Source organism: Melospiza georgiana, unplaced genomic scaffold, assembly GCF_028018845.1.
Source record: "Melospiza georgiana isolate bMelGeo1 unplaced genomic scaffold, bMelGeo1.pri scaffold_29, whole genome shotgun sequence".
NCBI lineage: Eukaryota > Metazoa > Chordata > Aves > Passeriformes > Passerellidae > Melospiza > Melospiza georgiana.
In genome coordinates, this window is record NW_026652215.1 from 5,618,092 (window position 1) to 5,645,835 (window position 27,744).

The window sequence follows — 27,744 nt, forward strand, 5'->3', positions numbered from 1 at the left end:
GACATCGCGAAATCTTCCGCAGCGCCTCTTCCCTAGCTACCACAACACACACACCTGCCCCTTGCCCCGGGCATCAGCACACACCTGCCCCTGCATGGGTTGGGACGGCTCCTGCACTGGACTCATTTCTCTGCGTGTGCCTAGAGTGGCACATGCACAGACATCTTCGGTTTGAATTTTAAAGACTTTTGTTGTTGTTTTCTATCAAAACTGAAGGGAATAATCTTCTGGAGCATCTGCTCTGTGCTGTAAGTCTACGTTTGCTGTGGGTAATTCAGCCCAGAGAGCGAGCAGGGCTCTATCGCTGGCCGGGGTCTCTTAACAAATCACCAACGGGACAGGACTGCTGAGGAACTGCCTTGAGCTGTTTTATTTTCCAGCATCAGTCTTATTACATGGTTATGACAATGGGAAGATGCCAGCAGCTCACATCCCAGGCAGCCGACCAAGAACTTAATGGTACAACTTACTTGAAAAGTTTTTTGACCAATCACACAAAGCAAAAGCACACTGACAGTAGTTCTATCCAACCACAATAAGCACACATACCTTTGGTTAAAACAATGCTTGCTTATTTTGAATACAATACCTGCTTGTAAGCCTTAAAACACAATGCACAGAGCTCCATTATTAAGCTTAGAACTTCCTAATACCTTGCTAGATGAACTTTTCCGTAACTTAGGGAGTTGTTCTAGCCAAGCGTTAATACACAGACCATTGTTCTATTTGTCCTTGCTTTTCTACTTTTTACATAATTTTTCTGCTGACCTATCTCATGGCTGCTGCTTGGCTCTAATCACAGTTCTGCTCTCTCTGAGGCCTGCCCTTTGCAGCTTTCCCAAACCCTTCTGATTTTATGGATTCCCACAGGCCCCACTCAGATGCTCGCACTGGCATTGGTGTCTTGGTCTCATCGGATCAGGTGTGCAGTTAAAATGTTCTGTCCCCATGCTGAGTTATGGGAATTCAACAAGTTATTTTTTCATGTCAAAGCTCCTAATGAAATATTTTGAGATTAGGGATGAGATATTCTGACAGCAGATGAGTTAGCTGTTTACAGGATGAACTTCTGTGACTTAAAAACCTTGTAAAAGGGTATTTTCATGCTGAAACATAATCAGATATGGTTTAGAAGTGCCCTTGGAAGTAAAGCAAAGAAATATCAACTACTGGTCTTCAGAAAAGTAATTTGTCTCCTTGAGTCCTTTGCCATGCAGCAGTGCCCAGACAGGCAGGAGCTGCTGAGTTCCCTGCATTGAAAGCTCCCCTTTGGCCACAGTCTGTAAATCAAACTGCAGGACACCAACAGTTTGATCAACCACTGGGAAGTAAGAAGTGAGTTCCAAAGCCATTACCAATCCCTTGGGCTTTGAAAATTGTAGGCAGCTGTTTTATTAACGACAATTCTATTTTCACATCATCTGTAGGGATTTTTTTCCCCAGGATTTTATAATTCCTCTTTACAAATTTACCCATAAGAAACTAAGAAACTAAAAATTCTTAAATTTGTGCAGGGTTTTAACAGGCGCTCAGATGATGACTTTAAATTGCCATTCGATGTGTTGAGCCGTGGCGAAATCACTGATTCAAGTACGATTGGAATATTTGCCATGCACCTTCTTTAGATTTGTATATATTGTCAAGTTTTAATTTTCATGAGTAGTCCCACAGTTTCCTATCTGTAACTGTTAAATACAGTTTCACTGTTACTTTTTTTAGAAATACAGTGATCAAAATCTCTTCATGTTTCAGATACAATTTCACAGGAAGTGAAATTTTGCTCTGAAGTAGATGAAGAGATCAGCTAAGTATCAGCTCTGCACATCTCATTCCTTGGGGTCTTTTGAATTTGTTCCCAAACAGTGCCTAAAGCATTATTCAGTAGATATTTGAGGGCTAAAGGAAGTAGTCAGAAGGGAATAATGTTTTCTGTCTCCTGTTTAAAGCTGAATCACTTAGAGGAGATACTTGTGATTTAGTGATCATGCCTGGAAATTAATCTTTAAAAATTAAGGTGATTGCAATATTGTTGTTGTTTTTTTCTTTGTTTGAAGTGTCTGCAAAGCCTATGAGCTTTAATTAGAGTAAGATTTAAACACTTAACTATCCTTGTGGAACTGGTTCTGAATATTCTGTTGAGGGGCAGAAGGGTTGAAGTCAGAGTATTCTTTGGAAAACTGAAGTGGATTATCCCAATTGCCTTTATTCTGGCTTTATTTTATCTGTAAAACAATGAATTCAGTGGTTTCCTCAAATACTGGATTCTTTTCACAGTGTATTTACCAGCAGATCTCTGCTGTAACACAATTCAGTACAGCTCATTTTTTTTGCAATAGCTTCTGTACTTTGCAGCTACAGAACACTGTTTGCTACCACAAAATAAAGCACATTTCTTGTGCTCTCCCTGCTGATTTTCATATCCCTGTCAACTTTTTAGACTTTTTTAATCCTAAGCTATTAAAGTACCATCAGGACTGTAACAAAACTGTGATGCAGCCAAAACAAAGATGTTGTTTGGGGCTGTTGTAAGTGAACCAAAGGGCCCTTGGGGCTCCTGTGTTGCTCTCCCTGCCTCGACCACTGGCCCAGCACTGCTTGTAGGGCACTTTCAGGGTGTTCTAAGGGCACAGGGGTGGTAGTTTTCCTCCCTGCTCCGTGTGTGAGCAAAGAACTGCTGGGACACTTGGATATTTATAAATCTACTGGGTCCAGATGGGATCCATGCCAGGGTGATGAGGGAGCTGGCAGATGAGCTTGCCAAGCCTCTCTCCATCATTTATCAGGAGTTGTGGCTCACTGTGAGGTTCCAGATGATTGGACACTGGCCAGTGTGACACCCATGTACAGAAAAGGTAGGAAGGAGGATCCTGGTAATTCCAGGCCAGTCAGCCTGGCCTCAGTAGCAGGTGAGATAATGGAGCAGTTCATACTGAGTGCTATCACACAGCACTCCCAGCATGGCCAGGCTATCAGACCTAGGCAGCAGGGCTTTACCAAGGGTGGGTCATGTCTGACCAATCTGGGCTCCTTCTGTGAACAGGTGACTGCCTGGTGCATGCAGGAAAGGCTGTGGGTGTTGTGTATCTGGGCTCCAGCAAGGCCTTTGTCACTGTCTCCCACAGCACACTCCTGGAGCTGCAGCCATGGCTGGTACAGGAGCACTCTGTGCTGGGCTCAGAACTGGCTGCATGGCTGGGCCAGAGAGTGATGGTGAATGGTGCTGCATCCAGCTGGCAGCCAGGCACCAGTGCTGTCCCTCAGGGCTGTACTGGGACCAGTTCTGTTCAATATTTTTACAGACGACATGGATGAGAGCATCGAGTCCTTCATCAGTAAATTTGCAGAGGACACTAAGCAGGGAGCTTGTGTTGATCTATTGGAAGGAAGGAGGGCTCTGCAGACAGACTTAGATCAGTTGGATGGATGGGCAGAGTCCAGCAGCATGAAGTTTAATCAGTCCAAGTGCTGAGTTCCACATTTTGGCCACAGAAGTCCCCTACAACGTTCCAAGCTGGGGACAGTGTGGCTGGGCAGTGCTCAGGCAGAAAGGGCCCTGGGGGTGCTGGGGACAGCCGGTTGAACATGAGCCAGCAGTGTGCCCTGGTGGCCAAGAAGGCCAATGGCATCCTAGCCTGGATCAGGAATGGTGTGGCCAGCAGGAGCAGGGAGCTCATTCTGCCCCTGTATGGGCACTGCTGAGGCTGCACCTTGAGTGCTGTGTCCAGTTCTGGGCCCTCAGTTTAGGAAGGGCGTTGAGATGCTGGAGCACATCCAGAGGAGGGCAGCAAGGCTGGTAAGGGGTTTGGAACACAAGCCCTGTGAGGAACGTTTGAAGGAGCTGGGGCTGTTTAGCCTGGAGAAGAGGAGGCTCAGGGGTGACCTTATGGCTCTCTGCAGCTTCCTGCAGGGAGGTTGGAGCCAGGTGGGGTTGGTCTCTTCCACAGGGCAGCACTGACAGAACCAGAGGACACAGTCTCAAGCTACAGCAGGGAAGGGATAGGTTGGATATTAGGAAAAAATTTTCAGCAAAAGAATAATGAAGCACTGGAATGCTCTTCCCAGGGAGGTGGTAGAATCACCATCTCTGGATGTGATTTAAAAAGCCTGGACACGGCACTTGGTGCTGTAGTTGAGGTGTCAGGGCATAGGTTGGACTCGATGATCTGAGAGGTCTCTTCCAACCTCATTATTCTGTGATTCTGTGATTCTGTGATTCGTGTCCATGGCAATATCACAGGTACTCCTGGGCAAAGTCTCTGAACTTTTACTTAACTCAGCAGTGTCTGTCAGAAGGAGAGGACAGAAATGGGGTGAAGAACCTGCTAGAAGGAATTTTGGCTTCACTGATAATTCTGGCAAAGCTTTTATTGATTTTGGTGGACTGCAGTTATCCATGTCTTTAAACCCTTCTATTTGGTGATGTCTGAAGGGGGTTTGGGATATTTCATTGTATTTGTTTCTCCTGTGTGCTCTGTAATGCCTTTTGATACATACACAGAGGATGCACAAAGATTTAAACTTGGGCTCCTGATCATATATAAACTCTTGTGATGTTTCTAAGAGATAAATACATTATCTACAACAGTATTAATTAGATATTATATACTATTAATTGGATAATATTGGAGATTAAATTGGTGAACCTGTTTTAATAAAATCCAGAAACAATGAATGAATTGTTCTCAAAACTCTACAAAGAGGCTGAAAAGATCAAGCAGTGGAAACTGACTGTGGAAACTGAACTAAACCAGAAAGAAAGAAAACTCCAAGAGAATAGAAAGATTTTTGGAGCACAGAAGAAAGCCATTCAAGAACTGCAGGCCAGTATTGTATAGAGTACATTGAATAAATGAAGTTCAGTGCTTCCTGATTCAGTATGACACTATTATTGATACAATTAAATATTAAAGACTGTTGCAGTTTGGTTTGTGCCTTGAGAAAATGATTATTTTGAGAAGTTGCAGGCACCTGTCCTGTGTGAGGGTGTGTATGAAGAATACACCTGTAAATGTCTCAGTTGCTGGTAAATTATTGTTCATTAATTATTACATCTTTCATGCAAAAGATGACTCAGCGTGTAATACAGATAAAGCAGACTTCTGTCTACTGATGCCCCAAATGATTTTTCATGAGGGATTTGAGAAGTTCAAGTGCATTTCTAATATATTTTTCAATAACAGTGTCTTTTTGCATTTGTTCCCTATGAAATCAGTTTGAAAATGAGAAACTCCATTTGAAACTGGAAGGTGAGATATGTGAAAATAAAGATCTCTTGAAAGAGTAAGTAATAGCACCAAGTATATACATTTGTGGTGGAAATAATCAGTTTCCATGTGGGCAGTTTTATGTAGCTGTTAAATTTTGAAGGTCATTTCCATTGTTACTCCTTAGGTGCACAAAGCACTGTGCACTCCTGTGCAAACATGATATTTTTCCCTCCCTTAGAGCTGCTGCTTCAAGGCATCTGTGTAATCTGCTCAAGGAAACCTGTACTTGCTTCACAGAGAAGACCAGCAAATGTAAATGCTTTTTTAGCTTTTATTTATCAGAGTAAATGTACTTCTAGCTTGCTCTAAATTCACAAACAGAAGAAAGAAGAAGAAACTTCTCGTGCTGTTCAGAAAAGTTCTCCAGCTGAGATCGACTGGATGTGGCTCTCAGAATGAGAAGTGAATTTTAAGTGGCTCACAAAATTGGAAGTGAAGCCCCAGGTCTAACAGACTTGTGGTTTGTAGTGCTAAATGCAGAGGGCTTTTGAAGGCTGTGAAACTGTTTGCTGCAAGGTTGCCAGCCTGGGAGCTCTTTGGGTGCCCAAACAGTGCTCCAGGTTTGAGGCAGTGCCCATAGCCCCGACTGGCACTGGAGCCACTGCAGGGCAGGGCAGGGCTCCCCAAGGCTGCTCAGCCCATTGAAGCTTTGCAGTCCCAGCCACACTCTGCGAATGTATTCAGACATGAGAAGTGACACTTCATGCCTGGTTTTAGGCAGTAGAATCTACTCTGAATTCCCAGCACTCTGGAACAAATTTCCAGAGCTGACATTTCCTGTTTTCAGCCATCACACATTTATGGGCAAAAAAGGTCTGAACCCCAAGGTGTAATGAGTAACTGGAATTCTTCTCATGAAACTGAACAAGCCAAGACAGTTGGATAACTTATTGAAGTTTAAATTCTTGAGGTTTTAAAATATGTTCTTGATTGGAAATCCTACTTTATATGCAATTTAGAATCGTTATTATAATAATTAGAATTTTACTAACTTGATCCTGGATACTTAAATGTCTGTTTCTTTTTAGCCTTAATTCTAGAAACACTTGTATATAGATGTATTGTTCTTTTTTGATAGCTGTTTCTGTTACTGTTCTCTTTTTAATTGTTTTCTTAGGAAAAAATAGTATCAATTACAAAAGTGAAAGGAAAGAAGGAAAATATGGACCTGGAGTGTTGTTGCAATTTTATAATGACAGCTCTGTGGTTATAGGTATCTGCTGATAGGAAGAAATTCAGTGCTAAACCCTAGATTACAGTTTATCAATACTAACAGTTATGATACATTATTATTAAACAGCATTAATACTATAATAATTAATATGGTCACGTAAACTGATCTAGAATTACACTTTTCACAGAAAAAAATATCTTAGGAAGGAAATTTAAAAGCTGAGCTTGCTCAGTGTTTCAATGAAATACACATTTTCCCTAGATTCTGTAACTTCTGGCACCATGTTTCATAATGACTTATTTAATAAGAATGGAGCTGAGAATTCCATTTTGAATTCATTTTGCTGATTAAGTATAATGACTTGGGCAGCTGGCATTCTCGTTCAAAAGAAAAACTTTCTCATATGTTCTTGCTTTGATAGATGAACAGGAAAAGGAAGCAACAATACAATTGTATGAGGAACTTCACAGCAACACAGAAGTAAGTTACCAAGCTCGATGAAAGGAATGTGAGTTATGTGAGCTGAGCTGAGTTCCATGTTTATGTTGGGATACTGTTTTTATCCATCCTGTGTGGGTATCATGTCATGTGTGATGCAGGAAGTTGGGTTTTCAATCCCTTTTCAAGAATTATTTTTGTGTTCTATCAAACACATTCAATGGAGAAGGTGCAGCAGTGTGTGGGATGTAGATCCTGTGATCTGGGTGATGTGTGCTTAGTGCTGGGTCACTGCCACAACTTCTGGCTTCTTTCTGGGCTCTGTTTCATCTCCCTGCTGGTTCCTCAGAATGGCTGAGGTGGGCAGCATCCCCTGGGGAAGTTCCAGGGTTTCCAGTATTGAATTTCAAATATTAAATTTTGTTTTTAGAGAATGACAGTGGCATTTGAAGAGCTTCGTGTGCAAGCAGAGAACGACAGATTGGAAATGAGTTTCAAATGTGAGAATTCTGTTTATTGTGTTTATGCAGCTGGCTCAGTTTTGTACTTCATAGCTTGTGTTACACATGCAGTGTCAGGGCAGCAGGATGTGAAGTGCTGGAATGGTGAGCAGCTCACACTGAGACACTGGGACCCTTCTTTTATTCATGCTGCCTTTGGTCACTGCCTGGCCCTTTCTCTTGCTGTTCCACTGGGCCAAAGCTGGAACTTTATTTCTCAAACAGTCACTCAAAATTGAAGTTTTGTCTGTGAAGTACAGTCTAAAGATCAATACTTACTTCCCATAGTTTGTTTATTTAAATGACAATGCACTAGTGTATAGCTACAGAAACTTTAGCTAAATGCTCTCTCTCTGTATGTATAGTCTGGTATGTTCCTGTTTCATTCTCACATGCTCTTTTCTGTTTGTATTTTGATTATAAAATCAAACATTGCCTCAGCAATTACTCTTGGGAAACAAATGGTACAGCTGTACAATTCCAAGCAGTCTTAAAGTGGAAGTTATATTGAACTTGGAGTATATTTCAGCTAGAATGTTAACTATGGATGTTATGTATCTCCAAAGTAAAAGAAGAAGCAGAAAAAGTGGACAAGTTTGAGAAAGAATGCAAACTGGAAGTCAGTCAAAAGGAAAAGCAAGTTTGCTCATTTTACCATCTAAGATGTAGAGCTTTATTTGTGCCTAAAGGGGCAATGCAAGAGCCAAGAAGTGTTTCTGGGTATTAGTAAAAAAGACAAAATAACATCTGAAGCTGCATTTAAGTCAAATTCTGCTAAGTTTAGTGGTGTTTCAGTACCTTTAGTCTCCTGGAATTTATGGTTTGATTTTGAATTGGAGAACTTTTTTGTTTAGAGTTATGTGACTTGATCAATATTTGGCTAAGATTATATCTAGCCAAATATTATCTATCTATCTATCTATCTATCTATCTATCTATCTATCTATCTATCTATCTATCTATCTATCTACCTATCTAATCTAATCTATCTATCTAATCTAACTTGAATGACAGCAAAATGGCTGCTTACCATACCTAGAGTACAAATGAAAATTAATATCTGTCCATTTTCCAGACTTCATTATGATATTTCTTGCATTTTTCTAGATTTCAGCTCTTACCATACAGAGAGATGAAAAAGATGATGTCATAAAAGACATCAAAGCTCAGCTGCAGACGTCACAAAATAAGATTGCTGACTTAATGGAAGCAAAATGTAAGAGTTCTGCCTGCTGTGTTTAAATGGAATTGTTTCTAGAATTGAAATGTAATTGTTTATGATTGTTTATTTATTATACGTGATTGTTTATAGAAGCATAGGAAACAGGGCCATGATAGTCTTATTCTGTTGCTGATTGGCAGCAGAATTTTGGGGCCTTGAAGGCCTTATTTTTGTTTGGAGCAGGAGCTGCTCATGTGGGAGCAGGACTGGCAGGGCAGTTTTTAGGGGGAGTCAAGCAGTGAGAGCTTTTGAAAATTGCAAGGGGAAAATATGTTGCTTCAGTTTTGCAAATGTACAGTCAGGCAGATGTCACTGAGGAAACTTACTTTTCAGAACTTGATTTTCAATATTTTTAAGCCATCCATATTCAAATTTGATATATTACTTCATAGTATATGATGTCAGTACCATTGGTCTCTGTTAAATTCTTTAAATGTATGTAATTTTCCATTTTTAGCAGCATTTTTTAGTAAATATCCTATTTTAAAAATATAAACATCTTTTTTTGTTTAGTACATAATGAAGAAATGTTAAAGGAATCCCAGGGCAGAAAAGAACATTTGAGGGCAGAGCTGGAAGAGGGTAAAATTTCATTGCAAAAGGCAGAGGTACCCCTTGCTTATAGTTTTACAGTAGAAATAGATTGGATGAGTATTTGCATAAATAATTATGGATACTTTAGACATGAAACAGCTGTAGCTGTTTGTTGCAAAGCATGTTTAGAAACGATATCATGTCTTGAAGGTTGCTCAGAAGAACTTGGAAACTGAATTCCAGACTACAGTGAAAACATTAATTCAGGTCACTGGAGAAAAGGAAGAGCAGGAGGAAGAATGTAAAAAACTGAAGGCTTTGCTTGCAGCCCTGACAGAGGAGTTTGAGACTTCTGTTGCCAATTTGAAAAGCTTGCTGCAAGAAGAGCAAAACAGGTAAATGATTGAGTTTAAATTCCAAGAGCGATCTTACAGGTTGCAGTCTATGACAAAACCAAGAACAATTGGAAATGAAGCTGAAATTTGGAGGTTTTTTCCCCACAGTGGTCTAAATGCAGAGAGTTTAATGTAATTTTTTTTTGTTTGTGATAGTTGATACTGTATAAAAAGTAAATTTTTGCCCCCTCCAATTTTCACAATTCTCTCTTTAAGAAATACAGATTTCTGTACGTATATATTTGTTTACTTTTATGTCTGCTGTTCTGAGGTTGTACAAGTGAAATTTGATGTGTGTTGCAGGCAGATCTATCACCTGTCTGTTGAAAGGCAAATGTTCTTAAAGTGCTTGTGCTAAGACTTTGTCTTATTGTCCTTGAAGTTTCAAATGCAGTGCTTTGTACTCTACATTTGGGGTTTTTAATTTACCATTTCCTTAGATTAAAGAAATCTGAAGATGATTCAAAGCTGCTTACCTTGGAGCTCCAGAATAAATCTGCTGAACTGGGTAAGGCTTGTAGAAAGCCAGAAAATGAGCTGGGCAGTAATAAAAATGTTTTCTGCTCTTTTCTGGAAATTGACTGTCTCTGGTAGTTGGAGAAATGATTTTACAGTGCCTGCACCTGTCAGGAATGCCTGGATTTATTTTTACTCAGCTGATCCCTTTTCTTTGGGGCTCATAGGTGCTGGCAGCAGCCACAGGGCAGTGCTGTGCACAGCTCCAATAGTCAGACCATTCATGCATAAATTCCTCTGGAGGTAATTTTGGTTTGCAGCTCAGAGCAGCAGCACTGCAGGTGCCAAGAGTGACTTCTGCAGCAGAGATAAAACCCTCCCATGGAGGTTTCTGTGACCCTCCCCATGCTGGAAGTGGAATGATGCTGGCAGGGGTTGTCTTTAAATATCATCAATTTGATATCCTGTGGTTTCTAGGGATGTGCTCCTTAGTCCCCAGAGTAAGCGCTCTGCCTTGCTGTTGAGAACTTGTAAAAAATCCCAGAATTGTACAAGTGCACATAGAAACCATGTGGAAGTTAGTAACAACTAGTTTCCCTTCTCAGCATATCCATCTGATACCTTCAGCAGTTCAGGGTTTTTTACTGGAACAATGCAGGTGCATCAATACTTGGAGAATACTCTGGTCTTACAGTCCATGGTTTATTTGAAGTTATAATTGTGGAAAACATAATAGGCTGTAAATTTTATTTAAGATAAATATTTAGTTTCTCTTCAGATATAGATTTGCTAATGTCTGAATCATTTTTTCAAGTCTACATTTAGATTAGGTCATAAATGAGCTTTTCAGTTTCTTAACTTAATCCAACAAGTTTTGAGAACTGGGTATTGCAAAAGGGTAAATGTTTTATACTGCCTGCTAAATATGAAAAATCATTTCTGTTCCATTCATTTTACATTCCATGTGCTGTAGAAGAGATGACTAAAGTAAAATGTGATAAAGAAGTGCAACTTGAAGAGCTGTCAGAAACTCTGGTAAATGTTCATTTTAATCATCTCATGGCATGCTCTTCATATGAAATTCCTCTTGCTTTGTAATTATCTTAAATGCCATAAATAAACTCCATCTACTCTACCTTAACATTTCTATTAAACCTTCTCACACACAATTTCAGTGTTTTCTTTTAAGAACTTCTTTATTGCCTCTGTTTTTTCTTGTCTCCTGTGCTTTTGGTTTTTCTTGTCTCCCATGTTTTGTTTTTCCTTCTCAAGGTTTTTGGTTATTTCCTTCTTTGTACATGCCCATTCAAATGCCACTCCCTCTGGATATAAATGCCACTCCCTCTGTGAACCCTGCTGTGCTGTGACACAGGCCCATTTTCTGTCACAGAAATCTAAGCTATATGAAATACACTCTTAACAGAGATTTATTTTCATTATGATCTTACATTTACAAACCTAACAAGAATCCATATCAACTAAAGTTAAGAGAGTGTGAAATCAGGTGTGCGTTTTACTGTGTCTGCTTGTTATAATCTGTGCATTGAGTGTTCTGAACTGAGTTTCACTCATTTTCTAAAATGGGCAAATTGGAGGACTTTTACTGAACAAGAATCTTGAGGCTACTGTAGAAAATATGCAGAGAGAGAAAAATGTGGAAATGAGAATGCTCTCCAAATGAGAGAGGTCTGAAGCAGGGCAATAGTAACTTGTTTTTAGAAACAGTGAAGGTACACATCATGACTTGGATTCAAGTTTATACATAAGAAACAGCACCCAGAGCAGGGTCCCACCCTAATTTTGCAGCCCAGGTAATGAAACTCACAGCAGGGGACAGACATGAACAGCACTGGTGTCGCAGTTCACTGTCTCACACCACTTCCAGATCCCAGCAGAGACTGGAAAGATCCAATCTGGATAATCCATGGCATGGATGTTGTTTGGTTCTTCTGAAAGCCTTGTGCTCTTAGCTCACGTCTAAAAACCTCCAGCAGTTGGAGTTTGCACATGGATACTCAGAACTCTTCCTTTTCATTTTGCAGAAAGAATTCCAGGATTTGAAAGCACAGCTGACAAGTACAGCTGAAAAGGAGCAAGAATGTTTAAAGCAGCTTGTGACTCTGAAAACAGATCTTGAACAAGAGGGGTATGACCATTTTGAAAATATAATATTGAATTAGTTTTGGTGTAATATAGAAGTTGCTTTAATCCACAGTGAAATGAACTATGATTGTTTTCTAATGAAAGTTTTGAACCATATATGTGACATTAATTATATACTTACATTTCTAAATTCCACTTTCTCTATTTGTATATATTCTATGGCATATGTAGTTGTTCCATATCTCTCTGACTTACTTAACAAGAAGAGCAAGTTTCTGAATTCATTCTTAATCTTGCTTTGAACTACATCACCTTCACTAACCATTATATTTATATAAAAGTTGACTCTGATTCTCTTTCCTTCTTCTGCCACCTTTTTACATCTCTCTGACTATGCTGCAAAGCTTATATTTGTAGATAAAGGTCTGAACTTCTTTCATCATGGAACAACACTTGATAATGTGTATGTTTAATTTAAAAGGAAATTTCAAAATGCATCTTCTTATTCCTCTTGGCCATTTGTTTGAAATTAGGTTAAAGAATGAACAGCTAACAGTGTATCTCAGTAAGCTTTCACTAGAGAAAGAACAAACAGCACAAGAGAAAAATGCTGTGGCTGCAGAACTCCAGAAGCTGCAAGAACAACAAGAGGCCAGTTGTAAACTTCCAGCTTTCTTGAAAGGACAACACTCAATTTGACAAATTACTAAGTTTTACAAATTAGATGATGAGCTGCAACGTGACTTGGGTCTGTAGAGTACCTGAGCTATTTTTTGTGTTTGAATTGGAAAGGAAGCGTATTTACACTTGTGAACAAGGCAGGTCAGTGTGCTTTGGATGTCTTTGAGGTTTTTAAGAAGTCACTTTGAATTTTATTTCTTTGCTGACACATGGGTCTTTATTTAGGATAGTAAGAAAAAAGAAGAAAATACAAAGCAGTTAGTTGAAAACCTAGAAGAGGCAAATAGCCAGCTAAGGCAAGTAAAAACAAATATTAATAATATTTGATATTGTTAAAGGAAGTAGACTCAAATAATTGGTTGTGTTCATATGCTGCTTTCTGGGATTTTTTGATTAATGTTTTTCTAGATTACATAGCTAAACAGAAACTATTCAGAATTGCTGTTGGCCAAGTAGAAATTTTCTGAGATTAGAAATACCAATTGCTACAGGAACAATGTTTGCCATCATTTTGTATTACACGGTAGGAGCTGTCTTGTTTTGCATTAGACATCTCAGGTGAGAAGGAAATTGAAATGGAAGCTGAAGGTTATGGATTAAATGTGACAAGGCAAAACTGGATCAGAGTTACTCTCTGTATCCCCAGTTCAATAGGCAGCTCCCATGTTTCACAGCTGCATTGCAATATTCCAGGTCAGGATGTATTTTCCTTGGGTTCCTGGAACATCTTTTCCTACTTAAAAGAAGTATGGACAGTTCACATATTGACTTACTGGGCATGTTGCTGCATTTTAAGAACATTTTCATTGAGCAGCTTATGAAGTTCCCATCAACATTAGCAGCTCTTTTTAGAAAATAAAATATGGGTTTATTAAAAGTACTGAAAATAAGTTAAAGACAATAAATAAATATTTACTAATGCTTGTTAATTTGGCACTTAGAAATGAACTGGAGTCTTTGCAGGAGAAAATGGCAAAGACAGGTGAAGAGATGAAAAGTACACTGGATGAAAGAGAAGAAAATGTATGTCCTGTGTCATGAAAATATCTTACAGAACCTGGAGGACAGCATTCAATGTAAGATCTTTGTTGGGTTTTTTCCTGCAAAGTCCTGCCTGGGGGATGTGATCTCTGCCAGAGGTTTCTTCTTTCCCAGCTGCTGCCAGCTGTGCCCTTGTGTGTCCCCATGTGAGCCCTGGTATTTCAAAAGACAAGCACAGTCACTGGGATGTTCACTCTGTGCTGGAAGTTTAATATTAAAGATTTGTTTGTTTTCAGACAAACGCTTTTCTGTTTTTTCATATACCCACTCAGTGATGGATGGGCTCTGGATTAGCTTTTTATATGTAGTGTGAGTTTGAGCTTAAATAGATTCAAACATTTTTACTTTTCTTTCTATTGGTTCAAAGCAACATGGGGTTTTTAGCAAATTTCAAAATTTCATTGTAAAAGTCAATTTCATTGTAAAAGTCAAAAGATTTACAATTGTCATTTCAGGTTAAGAGTATTGAAAATGAAAGTTCAAGAGAGGAAAAGCCATTGAAGATTCTAGAGAATAATTGGTAAAATTCATTTTTTCATGGATGTAGGGAACTTCATACAAGTGCATTTATTAAATTGTGAAGATACTGGGTTTTTTTTCTTCTTTCTTAACTCTATAACCACTAAGGAACTGGTTCACTGCTATTAATTAACATCTTGTGGTACTTTATGGCTAAAACTCTGATTATTCTAACATGTCAGCTGGTGTTTCAGTCCCATTGGAACAAACCAGACTGGTGCAAGGGCAGGTTTGAGAACATTTACAGGAATTGCTCACATAGGGAGTCATTTGTAGAGCTTACTAATTCATGTCTGAAATATCTCTTTCAGATGAATACTTTAAAGACACAGATGGAAAATAAAACCAAATGCATTGAAGAGTTGCAGCAGGAGGTGTGTAGAGATTTTAAATGTCACAAATACATAAATACATTATACTTTGGGTTGCCTTTTCAGCAGGTTTGTGTCTGCTGTGATGTCTTTAGATACACCATATTAATTTAAAAATTCTCCTTTCTTATCCTAACCCTGAGCAAACTAGGGAGTCAGCTTTGGAATCACTTGATTTGTTAAATGAGCCTTAATTTGAAAAGAGCAATTACAAAAATAATATCTTTAATAAACTTCTACTCTTTTTCATTTAGTGCATAGTGTTATTTATGTACTTGTATGAGTATCTCAGTTACCACTAGTAGAAAAGAATTCTGCACTGGCACAAACTGTAGTAACTTCATTGTAAAAATAAATAACTTGTATTTTTGGTCATGACTTCTTCATACCTTCTGTCAGCAGCATCTTAGTTTTAATTCCCATTCTGCACCTCATTTGTTATTCCCTGCTGTTGCTCAGGAGGAGCCTTTCTTAAGGTCATGAAGAAACAGTAATTATCACAGAAATTAGCTGAACATTCATTTGTTTGAAGAATTGTTCTGGAACCTGAGCTGCACAACAGAGAGTTATTTGCCTGATGAAAGCTGGAATTTCTTGATGCAGTTAAACCATGACATAATTCTATTAATTTATTAAGGTATAATGCTTGTTTTGTTTTATTTCAACAGAATAAGGTGCTGAAGAAGAAAATTATTGCAGAAAGCAAGAAAAGCAATACTTATGAAGAGAAGGTAGGTTTAAATAACATCATGTAGAAGATGAGGTGAGTGTTTTTAAGTCCCACTGTAAATAATGATAATACTTGTTAAATACATTCTGAGCTGGTTTTTGGATCTGGGATACAGACTTTGCAGGAATGAGCTCATAGTTTTTAGAAGATGCTTCCATTTGTAATCATTGGACACTGACTATTGGACATTTAAGAGATGGATTCACATTGCAATTAATGATGTTTCCAATCTGTTCCTTTTTTTTTCTTTTGTTGATAGTGGACTGAACAGGGTTTAGCAACCTCATTGTAACAGAAAAGCATTTAAAAGACATATATATATATATATTACTCTTTTTAGTCTGTTCTTTAAATGTGTTCTGCAGTGGCAATCCCTCTGATGGGAATATTGTGTCCAGCTTTGGGTACTGCACTTGAAGAAAAGTGGACTTTTTTGAGGATATTCATATGATAAACTTAAAAGGGAAAAACTGTAATCAAAATGCACAGCTGGGAGAAAATGTACCATAAAACCTGTGAAAATCTGATACAGATTTACAAGAGAGGGAATAAAATCTCCATCTGTATTTGTTTTTTTCTGAGGCATTCACAGCATTTAGGGTGACTGCTTAGGGCAGTCTTCCCCAATGTGCTGTTGCCATTGTTCCTTTGAGTATTTTCTAACTCACTTCAGGCCAAAGTTCAACTCTTTATTAAAAAAAAAGGTGAACTTCTAAATAGCAAACACTTTAATCATATGCCTGAAAAATAACAGAGTGTTTGTGCTGAAAAATAAGAGGTAAGAAAAATCATCAACATAGTAATTCCTAAACAAATAACAGCAGCAATTCTGCATTCTCAAAAGGTGAATAAATTGCAGTTAGACAAGGAAAATATGAACAAGCAACATGAAGAAGAAGTTGACATCTATCAAAAAGACATAGAAACAAGAAAAGTAAATTAAAATAAACTTCGTGAAGAGGTGAGAGGTGTTAATTTTTACAATCTAATTTTTTTTAAATTTAAAATGTTTTTATGAAGCTTTATTGGCAGGAGTCCTTGTTCTTACATTTCAGATATAAATGGAACTTGTTGTGTTGGGCTGTGAGCAAAGCTTTAGTACATTTGGTTCTTATGTTGGAGTATTTGAAAATATCTTTAAAATAAGAACTCCATTAAAAATTCTTTCTTTCAAGATATAGTGCAAAGAAATTCCACCCTTGGTATAAAGTCAGCACAATTAAATTAGATTATAACGTCTCCCACATTAGGACTTTTCCGCTCACACTTTTTTGATGGCAATGCTAAGAAAAGTTTAGGGCAGAGGGGTTGAAATGTACTTTTGGTTTGCAGTGAGCTTGCCTGCCATGGCTGTACCTTTGATCTTGCCCATGTTAACAATCTGCAGAAAAGATGAGGGATTTGAAAGGGATCTTAAAAGCAAATGAAGCCCAAGTGGGACTGCAAACTTTGCACCCACAGGGGGAAGAAGAAATTAAGATTTAAAAAAATTTATATTGTTATGTTGATGAATGAGATGCAATTTATTACTGACAGGTAGAAAAGATGAGGTTGCTTTGTGATGAAACTGCAATGATACAGAGAGAAACTGATGCCAGATATCTTGTCAGCACAAGATAACTGAGATGGTGGCACTGATGGAAAAGCACAAGGTCAGAGATTTTCCTGCTTGGTGTGGTTTGCAATGGGTGATACCATGTCAATACCATGTTTATAACTTGTGACACCATGTTAATGACCTTTCAAAAGCAGAAACAGGTCTGAGTCTGGGAAAAGGACGCTGAACACATGCTGCACTTTGCATCATCTAAAATCAAATTCATTTGAAGATTATGAACACATTCCTATGGGCAGATAAATTCCATTCATCTAAACTTCTGGGATTTTTAGATTTTTTAAAATTCAGGCTTCCTTTGATACCATGTGAATGCAATATTTTTCAGTATTAGTTTGGCTCTCTCTGAGATTACTTAGTGACCGTCAGCAGTTTAGCCTGGCACATTTTACTTTACCTTTCTATTCCTCATTTTGCAATATCTTTAGCAGATACATTAATAAAGATAGCACAGCTGGCTTAGTGTTGAGCACATATTGCTGCACAGAAATAAAGCACTCTCTGCCAGTCCACAAAATAATACTTGAATTGAGCATTTCCTGTTTTACAGTTTCTGCAGAAGCATCAATGAATCTTTTCTTTCTGAATCTTAAGGGCCTGGTTTGAAAAAATGATGTTTAAAGACTGGATAACTCTATAATTGCAATATTTAGTCACATGTTTTGAGTTTGTTGTTGGTTTGGTTTTTTTTTACCACAGAATGAATATGATAAAATGGTTGAAGAAAAAGATGCAGAGTTAAAAGTATATAAAATGAAACAGCAAAAGCAGTTATCATCAGAAAGAGCACTGGTAAAGAGCACTTTGTAATGGTCAATGTAACGGATAGCCCTGTTCACTAAACCCCGATATAGACAATCATGTGATTGAGAAATACATGGTCAGCCCCATAAGATTGTGATTAAGAGATACATGGTCAACCATATGATTAAGAAATGCATAACCGCATAACCTAAAAATAATATATATCAAGTTACTATTGTTTGCTAAATTCAACCATGTATTGCGCAAATACTAACCATGTGAAAGGCTAAGGTTTTAGGAACTAAGAAGAGCCAGCCGAGAAACAGAAACCAGCCAAACACCACCCCATATAAGGAAGGCAAGAGCTCCGAGGTCAAGAGTACAGGCCTGAGGAAGACTTCAAGCCTTCATCCAGCGACCACCAGAGGGTAGAAGACGACCCCCTAGCAACAATTGGAGCATGCGCCAAGGGAAGAACACGTCTATGGAAATGGACTAGTATAAAAAGGGAACTTGTGAGATACTGGGTGCGGCAGTTGGCAGAGTTGGACTCCCCACAACTCCCCTGTCGCCCAGCGCTGCTTTGCTTATTACCTATGCTTGCTGTAATTAATAAATTCCAATCGGGCAACTTAACTCGTTGCGGAGTTCCATTTATAACAAATTGGTGCCGTGACTCGGATGGTCATAGGTGAGGAAGCGACGGTGTTTGGGAGGCGCCCCACCCCATTTTCGGGTGGCCCAACATCCGACCTTCCTGCCATACGTCCACCGATGAACCTAAAACTTTAGGTAATAAGCAAAGGGTGAACCCCTTAATCTTCTGTGCACAGGGTCCGGACGAAGACGCAGGACACGTAAGTTTGGGGTCCCGAAGTGCAAAGGCACTCTGGAAGAAACGAGATCCATCTGGTTGGGGTTGAGATCCTGGAGAAAGATGCTCCAGATGAGCCCGTGGAGGGTGGAGATCCTGGAGTGCGAGCAAGTGAAGTGTGTATGAGAGGGGAACTGACAGTCGGATTCCCCAAGTGAATGTGGACCCTCAGTAGTGCGGTTCCCACTAGTCCGCGAGGACGTGGGCCACAAACAAGGGGAAGCGAGTGGTGATTTGTGTGAAAGGCACTCCAGAAGAATGGGATAGGGAAAAAGCAAGCAACCTTATTTCCATTAGGTATCCTCCAGTGCCAAAAGATAGTTTGTTGGGGTTTATGTTAGAAAATTGGAGACATTTTCCGGGCACTAAGGAGAAGGGATCCAGTGAGGACTGGGTTCGTCAGGATCTTGACACTTGAGTAATCAGTAAAATTCCCTTTAGTCAAGAAGAAAGTGATTATGCAGCAATATGGGTCAAGCAGCCAGGTACATTGGTGTTTAAATTGGTAGAACAAAAGAAACATGAGAAGAAGAGGAAGAAGAGGGACTCTCCTGAGGAGGACCCCTTAATAAGACCCAGACTCACAGCTTGGGCAGGCACTGCTGCAAACGCATTCTGTAGCACAGGCATGGGAAGATATTAGACGAAAGTTAGAGAAAGTAGACGAAGGTTAGAGATGGTAGATAATTGGCAAGACGGAGAATAAATTGCTGTGGGAGGTACAGTGCGTGTTTGTACGGAGAGATAAGGTCGCCCAGAAGCAACAACTTATGGTTGCAACCGTAAGGGAAACAAACAAGGAGTTAGAAAGGAATGAGTTTGGAAAGCGAAGATAAGGGAATAGTCAGGACACTGAGATGAAAGGGAATAGTCAGGACGCTGAGATGAAGGAGCCTAAAGCCTGCTTTTACTGCGGAAGGAAGGGACATTTTAAACGAGTGTGTAGGGTCAGGATCCGGGATGAGAAAACTTCTCAGGAGAATCCGAGAGGGCGGGAGCTAACGAAGAGGACCGAATTACACCCAGAAGAGGCCTTGATAATAAAGCTAAGAGTAGGTCCTTAGAGCGAAAAACTTGCATTCTTGGTAAATACAGGAGTTTCTCAGTCGTCAGTGGCAAAATTACCCCAGGGATGTGAGATAAGTAGTGAGCGAGTTTCAGTAATCGGGATTACGGGAGAGGCTTTCCCTGTTCCTGTAATAAAAGGAGTGCAAATTGAAATAGATAACAAATTTGAAGTAAATTATTTGTTGGTAATACCAGAGGCTGAGAATAATATGTTAGGCAGAGATCTAATAATAGCCTTAAAATTACAGATAAAACCCTGTGAAGGAAAACTTAAAATTCATTCTTTAACTGAAGAAGATAATCCTGAAATTAATGACACAGGTGGGCATTCAGGTGAAGTGGGAAAAATTTAGGATTAAGGAGTCTGGCCCCCTTAGTCCCTCCTGGCCAGCACAAGCCTGTGAATTTTATATATCATTCTGTGCATTATTAATACTAAAAAGGCAAGAAGGGACTATTTATACAGACTCCAAATATGCTTTTAGTGTAGTACATATTTTTAGAAAAACTTGGAAGGGGACTTATAAACATTCAAAGGAAAGAGTTAATACACGGGAGATTAATAATTCAGATACTTGAAGCTTTAAAAGGCTTAAAGAAAATAGCAGTAGTTCATGTAAAGGAACACCAGAGAGGGAGGGATATTAGAGTCAGAGAAATAATTTGGCTGATAAAGAAGCAAAAAGAGTGACCTTAATTGGCAGCTACAAGGAAATGAAGAGCAACATTTAAGGAAGAAAAGTGAGTTTTCCTGATGGCAGGATTATGATGCCAAAAACCAGTGTCACATTAGATTTTAGATAACTTGTATAGACAGACACACTGGGAAACAAGGGCGTTTTGTGATCACTTTTTAAAAATTTCATGGGTGTATAGGGATATTTGGAATTGGAAAATAAATTACCCAGGGGTGTCTTACCTGTTAAAGGTAACTAAGAAGGTGTTAAGAAGCTCTCCCTTTGGAGGATGCAAAACAGCCTACCGGCTATTTGAAAAGATCCAGGTTGATTTTATAGAATTGTTTAAAGTGGGTCGGTAGAAATATTTATTAGTTATAATAAATCAATTACTCAGTGAGTTAAAAGCATTTCCAGCAGCTTGAGGTACAGTTCAAACAGTAGCTAAAATATTGTTGAAACATGATTTATATTAACCCTGATTTATTAAGAAGGAACTAAGCATCCTGGAGTGGCTGTGGACCGCAATTCCCTTGAGCTCGGAAACAGAAGAATGCTAGTGGAAAAAGAATAAAGGACTTTCTAAATCGGTGGGAACAGCCTAAAAAGATCGAAGATCTCCTCCAGGGTCACCCACCAGCAACTGATTACAAAACTGCAATTCCAGAAACTGGAATTGATAACACTTGTTGTTAAAAGAGCTCAGAGACAAGTAAAATGTTGGGAGTGCGGTAAACACGGTTTAGGGTGTCATCTATGGATATGTATTGTTTGTACACTTTGCTTTAATTCATGGTGGAGAGTAACTCAGGGAGAAGAGAAGGAGAGACAATTAATTTGTTTGTTTTGCTATGGTTATGTATTTACTCAGCTAATTATAGAACATATTGCTAGTGATTTTTTTTGGATACTTTTTGAGATTGGGAGACAGGACCCTTCCAGCAGCAATTGGATTAATAGGGAATTTAGATCAATTGGTTCCTGCTATATTGGCTATAGCACAAATAAAAGAAGGAGCAACTCATAATAATAACATTAATGAAATTCAGGAGAGCCCTATGGGAAAAGGGAATGATTGCTCAAAGACCTCCTTTGGATCTTGCATTACATCAGGTAGAACATAGAGATTGGGTCCTGGTCCGCAGCTGGAAAAAGAGCCCCCTCACATCAAAGTGGGAGGGACCCCACCAAGCCTTACTAACAACAGACACTGCAATTAGAACCACAAAAAAAGGCTGGATCCATGCAAGCCAAATAAAAGGATCAATAGAACCACCCCGACCAGTGGGCCAAAACACAAAAAACTCTGAGAGGGAAGTGAGTGAAGTACCGGGAGACCTCAAGGGCTAAGATGGATAGCACAGAGGAACCTCAGAAAAAAGTCTTTAAAGCACGAAAAACCATGAGAGTAAGTGATCGGCAACAACTTAAAGCTGTCTATAAGGTTAAAGAGGAGCTGTTGAGGATAACTGAAGTGAAACTGGTAAATGGAAAACATGAGAATGGAGACTCTGATACAAATTCCCCTTTTAAGCAATACAGATTGTACAGAAGTCAAGAAAGACGATCCCTGTGATGAGAAGGAGGAATACCTGTAACAAATTCAAAAGTAATAAGTGACCTTGGGTGTATGTATGAATGTTGGGATTGGGTGTATCGGACTTTTCTGTTGATAGATAGGAAGTCGGGAAAAATAATTGAAGAAGGGGAAGGATCACCGAACTCAAAAATAAGGGTTATATGTAATGCTCAAGGGTGTTGGGAAATTGTAATCCATTTGTCTGTATTGTTTGCGTAATATGTAACGAAAGGTGGTGGACCCATTGTCACAGCAGCTATCCCCCTAGGGTAACATGTTATAATTGTTATTATACACAGCAAAAATTAACTGAACAGACATTGGCACTTTGAGTAATATCTGAGACACTTAAAGTGGGCTCTAAAAATTGATGGAACATTTATGCTAAGGGAATAAACCCCCAGTATTATTGTTACCACTCAAACGAACCAACACCATTCGTAACGAGAATTGTTGCAGGGGTTTGCCTGAGGTGGATCCCTGATCTGAGCTGTCTAGCTCCTCAGGTGAAAGACACAAAGTGATCTAGATACCTCCAACGAACTAGGAGAAAGGGGCACAAAAATCCTCCTGAAGACTACCCTTGCTGCCGAGAAGATAGATCACCCCATAGCTCGCAGCAACCGAGTTGATGGGCGAGGCAGAGGGGTTGATAACTGTGGGGGAGAGGGCCCTAGAATAAGACCTGAACAAACTCGGGACCACTCTAAGCAAAAGCAACAATATTGGAAACAACAAAATTTGGAACAGGGAAATTATGGCAGCCACTATGACAATTGGAAAAACTACCTTGGAATTTTTAGAATACTTTTAATAATGTTAACGATTGGGAATTGTAACTCTCAAACACACGAGCCCTTTAAATGGTCATTAATTATGTGGGAAGATCAGGTTGTGATCAGTAACATCACACTAACGGGACCCCCTTCATTTAAAGTAAACCTAACGCAGTTAATCATCTCCTGGGGAACTACGCTCCCAAGTGTCGGTTCCTACATCAGTTTTTACACGTGCCCAGCCTCTAACCCTGGTAAAGCCTATTGCAATTACCCAGGGTATAATTATTGCAAGTATTGGGGCTGTGAAACAATAGCTCAGGGATTCACCCCAGGGGAAGGACCTGACAGATTTTTACAGGTTGGAAGAGGCCCTCCGGGGTGTGCCCCTCCACAATATGCATATGACAGATCAATTTTGGGAGGGGATACTCAGGATCGTGCAAGTTTATATATATATATATGAATGTCACTCAGTCAGATGACCCAGGCTGGCTAATAGGAAAAACCTGGGGAATCCAAATATGGCAACCAGGAAGAGATCAAGGAGGGATGATACTCATTAAAAAGGAAGTTGTTCCCTATGACCCCGAACCTGTTGGACCCAACCATGTGATAGCAAACTCAGGTAATAGCTTAGGAAGGGTAGAGAATGAAATAGAAAATAACAAGACGCAGGTAGAACAGGTAGAAGTGACTTCAGCTGACGAGGGAGGTAACATACTTTGAAAATGAGATTAATCTTGCACGATGTTTGTGGAAAAAGGGCAGGATAAGACTCCGGGAATTACCCTATCACAAGTAACCGGAAAAGGGAGATGTATTGGAACTGTTCCAGGGAATAAGAAACATTTGTGTCAAATAACTAAATTGGTGCAGGATACCTTAAGACCAGCTGAGTGGTTAATTCTGGCAGCTAATACCAAATGGGTATATAATACCCTAGGCGTGACCCCCTGTATCTCTATAACAGCCTTTAATGAAAGCCATGAATTTTGCATACAGATAATAATAGTCCCCCGGATTATCTATCATCCCAGGGAATACGTGTACTCCCAAAGCCATATTTCAAAACATCATTTGCAAAAACGAGAACCCTTTACAGCCCTCACGGTTGCGGCATTATTAACCATTGGGGGAGCTGGGATAGGAACAGGCGCGGCAACTCTTATACATCAACAACAGGGGTTTAAGGCTTTAAGAGCCGCTGTAGATGAGGATCTTGAGAAAATTGATAAATCTATTAATGAATTGGTAAACTCGCTCCGATCACTTTCGGAAGTAGTTTTACAAAACCGAAGGGGGTTAGATTTACTGTTTTTACAACAAGGTGGCCTTTGTGTAGCCCTTCGGGAGGAATGCTGCACATATGTAGATACTACTGGAATAGCAGTAGACACTATGGCCGAATTACGCAAACAAATAGAAAAGAGAGAGAAAGAGAGAAAATCGCAACAAAATTAGGTATTAATCTTTATTCAACTATTCTCCATGGCTTACCACCTTGTTGTCCACCATTGCCAGACTGGTAATCTTTCTGTTGTTAGGGTTGCCCTTTGGGCCATGAATATTCAATAAAATAGTTAGCTTAGTGAACTCCCAATCTGAAGCAGCCCATTTGAAGATGATGAAAACAGAGTATAAATCTCTAGGTGCCGTAGAAGGAGAGGACTATTTGGACTTAAATAGGAAACAACTTCAAAGGTTTAGTGAACAGAATGATAAATAGAAAAAGGGGGGATTGTAACAGATAGCCCTGTTCACTAAACCCCGATATAGACAATCATGTGATTGAGAAATACATGGTCAGCCCCATAAGATTGTGATTAAGAGATACATGGTCAACCATATGATTAAGAAATGCATAACCGCATAACCTAAAAATAATATATATCAAGTTACTATTGTTTGCTAAATTCAACCATGTATTGCGCAAATACTAACCATGCGAAAGGCTAAGGTTTTAGGAACTAAGAAGAGCTAGCCGAGAAACAGAAACCAGCCAAACACCACCCCATATAAGGAAGGCAAGAGCTCCGAGGTCAAGAGTACAGGCCTGAGGAAGACTTCAAGCCTTCATCCAGCGACCACCAGAGGGTAGAAGACGACCCCCTAGCAACAATTGGAGCATGCGCCAAGGGAAGAACACGTCTATGGAAATGGACTAATATAAAAAGGGAACTTGTGAGATACTGGGTGCGGCAGTTGGTGGAGTTGGACTCCCCACAACTCCCCTGTTGCCCAGCGCTGCTTTGCTTATTACCTATGCTTGCTGTAATTAATAAATTCCAATCGGGCAACTTAACTCGTTGCAGAGTTCCATTTATAACAGTCAATAATTCAGTGAAGGGGCTGATGTCCTTGTGTAGGGGTTTTATACTGGCTAAGTGCAGGCACACACACAAAAAACATTTACTCATTTTTCTCTGCTATTGTTGAGCAGAGGAGGGGAAAGAAAAATTCAAGGACTGAGTTGAGATAAGGATTAGAAGAAAAACACTTTGAACGTAAAGCAGATTCAAAATAAATAGTATAAAAATTATTAATAGAATTAAAAGTGAGTAATAAGAATTTTAAAAAATCCTTAAAACACCTTTTTTTCCAATCCCTCCCTCTTGCCCACCAACAGCACAGAGAGACAAAAGATATGATCTTCAGTCAGTTTGTGACTTCTAAAAATCTTTTTTCAGTTTGCTTAGAGAGTTTCTTTTTCCTGCTGTGCTCTGGGGTCTTCCCACCAGAGACATTCTCTGGGAACTCTTCCAGTGTGCTTTTAATTTTTACCAGTAGCAGTGCCACCCAACCTGCTGCAACAGATCTTATTCTGGGCACTAAAAACTCAAAATGTTTCTAAAAATAAACTGCAGTAGCAGTGTGGTTTTGTCTGCTCCTCCAGGTAGTGTGTCATGTTCTGACTTCCCACTTTGAATAGGAAACTTTTATTTTAAATATTTAGATTGTGCCCTCTCACCCCTGCTCTCCCAAGGGTTTTAAGGTATTACCTTGAACACTTCTGATCAAGTACCTGTTTCTTACAGTGCTTCAGTCTTTGTTAAACAAGCTAAAGCAAAGCTTCAAGTATAGGGCTGAAAAGCAAATAGAATTACCTTGTGTATCTAATGAGTGTCCCTGTTAATTACTGCCTCACTTGGGACTGTTTTCCTTTTTCTGGGCTGTGCAGAGTTAACCCTGTCCTTTATTTAATGGTTTGTAGGAAAATGAGCTGTCATGTTTGAAACGGGAACTGTCCTCCCTTAAGGAACAACTGAGAGCAGAAATGGAAGAAAAGGTGGAGTTTTTTTTTCACTGAGCAGTGGGGGTGAGAGGTGTGGCCTGGGCTTGTGCTGTGGGAGGAGTTGGGTGAGAAATGAAACTGAACGGAAAAACAGTGACTTTGGAATGCTGGGGTTGTGCTAAATCTGGTCATGTATTTGTGTGAACTTTGTAACAGTCTGTGATTATAGATTACATACAAATAAACAAACAACAAAGCAAAACTCTCTTTTAGTTAATTTTAACTAGCTAAAGCAAAAACGTTCCCTAAACTGTAAAGTTTTTCAGTGACTTTTGATTGCTGGGGTTGTACCAAACCTGGTCATATTTTTGTGTGAACTTTGTAGCAGTCTGCGATTGTAGACTGTGCTCTGTAATTACACCAAGAAGATTTTTAACAACTGAATTCAAATCAATATTTCCTTGCTGTCACATAACTCTTTTGTAGGAGAATCTTGTAAAAGAGCACTCTGGCAGTGTGATTCCTGACAGTGAAAAGAAACACAAGGTAACTTTAACTTTTTAATTGCTTCTACAATTTGGTAATATTTATATTTGTAGAATCAATTGAAGTGCCATGAGAATTTATTTGCATTCAACAAAAGACATTGGAATGCTTTTGACTTCAGTCTTTTAAAATTATAGAAAATACAAATTTATGTTCCTGACTCCTAAACCTTGTTTAGATCTTTACAGTGAATCTATTCGTGTAAAAATAGAAAATCTCCAAATTATATTCCTGAAATTAAAAAAAAAAAAAAAAAAAAAAAAAAATGCCTTCTTCAGTACAGGAAGCCTCTTGGGCAGTCCAACATTGAAGTTTTGTAACTCCTAACAGTGAGTTTTTCTTGTTGCATTTTTCTGCCTATATTTCTTACTTCTCTGTAGATGATTTTTTTCCCCCTGGGATAAGAAGGGATTTTAAAGGGTCACACCATTCCATGGAGATATTAGACAGCAGTTTCTGGAAGGGCTGTCCCAGTGTGTAATTTTTCTTGCTCAGTTGTTGATTTTTTAATGTCTCTAGAACTGATTTACTTAGTCTTAAAAGTGTCCATTTGTAAAGGCACTTTTCCTCTATGAAAGAGAAAAAAGCTGATACAGCTGTAAAAATGGTCAAAGTATCAAAGTAGTCCTGACTGCAGAACTCACCCTTCTTCCCTGTCAGGAGTTCACTTGTGGTTTTCATATTGGAACAATGGAATCCAGCACCATTTTGATGTTATCTGTCTAAAAAAGGACTGCACTGGACCATTCAATGCTTCTCTGTTTCACTTCTAGTGAAAAGACTATTTTAAATAACACCAATCTTGATGTAGCTGTCAAGCTTTCTCTGGAAGCCTTTTCCTGCAGTTTTGTTTGTTCCCATTTTCTTTGATGTTTGATAGAGTCCAACGTAGTGGCTACAGTTCAGAATAACCTGAATTTCTGCAGATAAGCACGGAGAACTTAAATAGTATGTGCCATGAAACTCAGCTCTTCCATAGCTTCCCCTTCATTCTCCTCATTTGGCAACAAAAATAATATAAAAAATGATATTTCCACCCCACCCCACTTTGTTTGGGTCTTTGCTTCATGTTTGGATGGAAAGATCAGAGTTCCACCATTTCTCTCAGGTGAATTCTGGGACACTCAGACTGTAAACTGGGTCCTGAGTTTGGCTTTAGATTCCATACTTACCCCATAAAATATAATCTAAAAAGAGAA

General features: G+C 39.2%; 2 protein-coding genes across 2 annotated transcripts in view; one reads left to right on the forward strand and one right to left on the reverse strand.

The window, feature by feature from the left end:
* LOC131096399 (zinc finger protein 345-like) overlaps window positions 1-27,744 on the reverse strand; it is a 356,657-nt gene that overhangs the window by 176,952 nt on the left and 151,961 nt on the right. The window lies entirely within an intron of this gene.
* On the forward strand, window positions 662-27,318 carry LOC131096314 (synaptonemal complex protein 1-like). Its single transcript, XM_058044655.1, is given in 30 exon segments — window positions 662-673; window positions 1,515-1,590; window positions 1,753-1,797; window positions 4,654-4,820; window positions 5,213-5,280; window positions 5,446-5,519; window positions 6,863-6,921; window positions 7,310-7,379; window positions 7,946-8,019; window positions 8,487-8,595; window positions 9,115-9,209; window positions 9,346-9,530; window positions 9,971-10,038; window positions 10,960-11,021; window positions 11,599-11,643; window positions 11,646-11,672; window positions 12,029-12,132; window positions 12,623-12,740; window positions 12,996-13,066; window positions 13,712-13,793; window positions 14,267-14,327; window positions 14,640-14,704; window positions 15,370-15,432; window positions 16,276-16,392; window positions 16,968-17,030; window positions 17,033-17,083; window positions 17,746-17,838; window positions 25,979-26,053; window positions 26,486-26,545; window positions 27,277-27,318. Coding segments are annotated over 30 exon segments (2,301 nt in total).